Genomic DNA, 3,830 nt, shown 5'->3' with positions numbered 1-3,830 from the left:
TTCTTCTCACATAATTATACATATTATTATATAACTCAAATCAATATTTTATAGATCAATATATCAGTTAACTACATTTTCCTTTGCTTAATTCAGTTTCACAAACTTTAATGTTTATAAATCAAAGTCATCAATTAAAACAACTTCAAGATCATCCATTCTTACCAAATACAAATCAGCCAATAACTGTTCACACATTAAAAGTTTTTCACTTCTCTGTAGAAGTATCACAGGAAACCATAACACCTTAAAATTGCACCAACACGCGGCTTGCGACATTTCTCCTCACAAGTTGTACAAGCTTTCAGCAACTCTATAACGATCTGTGATCCTTCCTCTTTTTCTTACAAGCTCTAGTTTTGTACCTCCAGCAGTCTGAAACGCTCAGGCCACTGCACAGAGTGTAAACAGGAAGTGGATGTGGCGGTCTGAGGTCTCTGGGGACGACTGGAGGGTGAGCTGAGATCAAGACCAGCAACAACAGAGGGGAAATTAGCGGACAGCTAGCAGCTAGTCAAAAAACAACTTCAGTCCATCTGACGAATGACTTGAGCGTTGGAGGAATGTCTGTGAAACAATGGCTTTGAAAGGTGACTTAGCACTGAAACAAAGGGATTTTTCAACGCTTTTCCTTTGGCAGGGAGAGAGGCGGCCAAAACTAGCCGCTTAATTAGGTCATTTCTGGTTTGTGTTCAATATCAAGTCATGCATCAACATTTGACAATATTAAGTGTACGGTAGTGGTGTTTGCTCCTGCAAAACCTGCTGCTAAGATGCTGTAGGTGATTGACAGAAAACTAACCACAATTTGATGCATCATTTATGTCTGGAGCACAGATGGTGCAGGATGAGTGACATTCCTTACATTTTTACTGCTTTCTCGTGACCCCATTCAAAAGTTTACATACACTTGATTCTTAATACTGTGTTGTTACCTGAATGATCCACAGCTTTGTTTTTTTTGTTTGGTGATAGTCTCTTGTTTGTTCTGGACAGTTAAACTGTTCGCTGTTCTTTGGAAAAATCCCACAAATTATTTTGTTTTCCAGCATTTTTGTGTATTTGAACCCTTTCCAACAATGACTTTATGATTTTGAGGTCCATCTTTTCACACTGAGGACAACTGAGGCACTCAAATGCAACTATTACAGAAGGTTCATATGCTCACTGATGCTCCAGAAGGAAAAACCATGCATTAAAAGCCGGGGGTGAAAACTTTTGAACACTCTCCATTGACATCAACTGTATATGGAGAAAAATAGTGTTAGAAAGAAACACGTGAACATCTTGGATGCAGTGTTGTTTTCGTCAACGATGACGATGACGAAATCATTTCGTTGACGCCACTTTTTTTCATGACGATAACGAGATAAAAATGGCTCGTTGATGACTAAAACATGACGAGACGTCTGTGAGTTTTCGTTGACAAGACGAGAATAGACGAAAATGTTAGTGGGTGGTCCGTCAGACGTTTAAAATGCATGACATTTCCGCTTATTCTGCATGCCAATTAAAACTTAAAAAGTATCTGACGCTATGGCAAGCCGTTTTAGCATTAAATACTCTTTGCTATACTAGTATGGCAAGCCGTTTTAGCATTCCATCCTTGTTTGTCTTTTATGTTCTAAAACGTTCCTTCATTATTGTAATTATTGATGAAAATAGTCGATCCGGAAGCTCACATTGTGTTGAACTATAGATCTGCTATTTTCAGAACTTATAAGTGACACTACCCAACAGCAAAATATTTACTGACTTACATTAATTTGTTAAAAGACTACTTTTTTCCCTTTTTTTGACTAAAACTAGACTAAAACCTTTTTGACTTTTCGTCGACTAAAATTGGACTAAAACTATCACGGTAACACTTTACAATAAGGTTCATTAGTTAACCACATTAGTTAACATGAACTAATAATGAACTGCACTTATACAGCATTTATTAATCTTTGTTAATGTTAATTTCAACATTTACTAATACATTATTAAAATTTTGTTAACATTAGTTAATGCAGTGTGAACTAACATGAACAAACAATGAACAACTGTATTTCCGTTAACTAACGTTAATGAAGATAAAAATACAGTTAAGTAAATACAATAACAAATGTATTGTTAATGGTTAGTTCATGTTAGTTAATACATTAACTAATGTTTAACTAATGAACCTTATTGTAAAGTGTTACCACTATCACATATAGAAGTGACTAAAATTTGACTAAAACTAAGAAGCATTTTAGTCCAAAAGACTAAGACTAAGACTAAATCTAAGATGGTTGTCAAAAACAACACTGCTTGGATGACATGGGGGTGAGTAAATTATCAGGAACGTTTTATTCTGGAAGTGAACTAATCCATGCTGCCATTTTGTACCAACTCAGAAGACAAGGCACACCGCAGGGCTTGAACGCACCTTACACATCTTTAATTGTTAGGCATGACTCACTTCTATTATTTTGCATTGTTCACATACAGGCTCTTATTTTAAAGTCACACCCGTAAATGTTGCAAATAAGTTTGCTTTTCACCAGTGTGACAGGTTCAGACCGTCTCTTCTCTCATGGAACTGTGTAACTGACATTTTCACACCCGTCTCACATGCACTGCCTTAACTAGAGCCTCACAGCCCGACACTTCTCTCTTCTCCTGTCAGATTAGCAAGTACTTTCTACCCATTAAAAAGATCCCAAAAATGAAAGTTCTGTCATTAATTACTCACCCTAATGTCCTTATCAAAGCCGTGAGACCTTCCTTCATCTTTGGAACACAAATTAAGATATTTTTGATTAAATCCGAGAGCTTTCTGACCTGCATAAACAACAGAAAGGCCCAGAATGGTAGTTAACTCATCAGTTCAACAATTTGTTCTCTTCCATGTCAGACTAAGGTTGAACCACCGATGTCACATGGACTATTTTATCAATATCCTTACTACCTTTCCGGGCCTTCAACGTGTCAGTTGTGTTGCTGTCTATGCAGGGTCAGAAAGCTCTCGGATTTTATCAAAAATATCTTAATTTGTGTTCCGAAGATGAACAAAAGTCTTTCAGGTTTGGAACAACATTAAGGTGAGTAATTAATGACAGAAACTATTAAAACTAATTCACAGTCCTTGAGCTCTTATTCAAGGCAATAAACTTCCAAATAAAAAATGTCAGAAAAATACTCATTTACCTTTGCGCCAGCTGCAACTCCTGGAGCAAACACACAAACAATTCCTGTAAGAGAATACTCAGAGAGGGTAAACTGAGTTATTGTTATGGAATTAATACAGCGACCTCATGGCCAAAGGAAGTCTAAGTGGGAAATGCCCTCAATCTGCCAACATTTCAAAACAATAAGAACTAAATTTGACTGACTGTAGCCTTCAAAATGTCCTGCTGGTTTCCACACAAACAATACCTTTCTCCAAACACTTGATATGTAGTTTGCGTAATACTAGTTAGCAGCTGATTTTGGGAATGCGTGACGGTCTTCATGGAAACAGTCGCCAGAGCTGCTTCAGCCTCCAGCGGAGCCATATAGAGTTACGTCTCCACTAAATACGAGAAGCCACTGTAACAAATTGGGTTCAACTGTCCCTGGCAGTCGCTATTGGGACAAGTCCGGACTTGTCCTGTAAACACGGAGCTTTGTTTCACACTGTAGTCACAAAAGAGTGCTGATGATGTCACTAAGACAGACATGAGAGTATTATTATCGTGTGAATGTGTCATAGGCTACACACTTTCTGTTTTTGCAGAACTACAGAATATAGACGTTTACAGTAACCGAAACACAGAGACAGCTGCACGCTGAAAAGAAATCCCTCAACACCTGCTACAAGTGAT

At 37.5% G+C, this 3,830-nt stretch overlaps 1 protein-coding gene across 1 annotated transcript in view; it reads right to left on the bottom strand.

The window, feature by feature from the left end:
* tmem44 (transmembrane protein 44) overlaps nt 1-3,521 on the bottom strand; it is a 40,189-nt gene extending 36,668 nt beyond the window's left edge. The window contains exons 1-3 of the mRNA XM_073826388.1: nt 3,360-3,521; nt 3,175-3,218; nt 366-459 (exon numbers count right to left, since the gene is read on the bottom strand). Coding sequence (XP_073682489.1) covers nt 366-459; nt 3,175-3,218; nt 3,360-3,521 — 300 coding nt within the window. The remainder of the gene's footprint in view (nt 1-365; nt 460-3,174; nt 3,219-3,359) is intronic.
* Between the last annotated feature and the right edge of the window lie 309 nt (nt 3,522-3,830).

Source organism: Garra rufa, chromosome 20 (genome assembly GCF_049309525.1).
Source record: "Garra rufa chromosome 20, GarRuf1.0, whole genome shotgun sequence".
Classification (NCBI taxonomy): Eukaryota; Metazoa; Chordata; class Actinopteri; order Cypriniformes; family Cyprinidae; genus Garra; species Garra rufa.
This window is presented reverse-complemented; position numbering and strand designations above follow the sequence as displayed.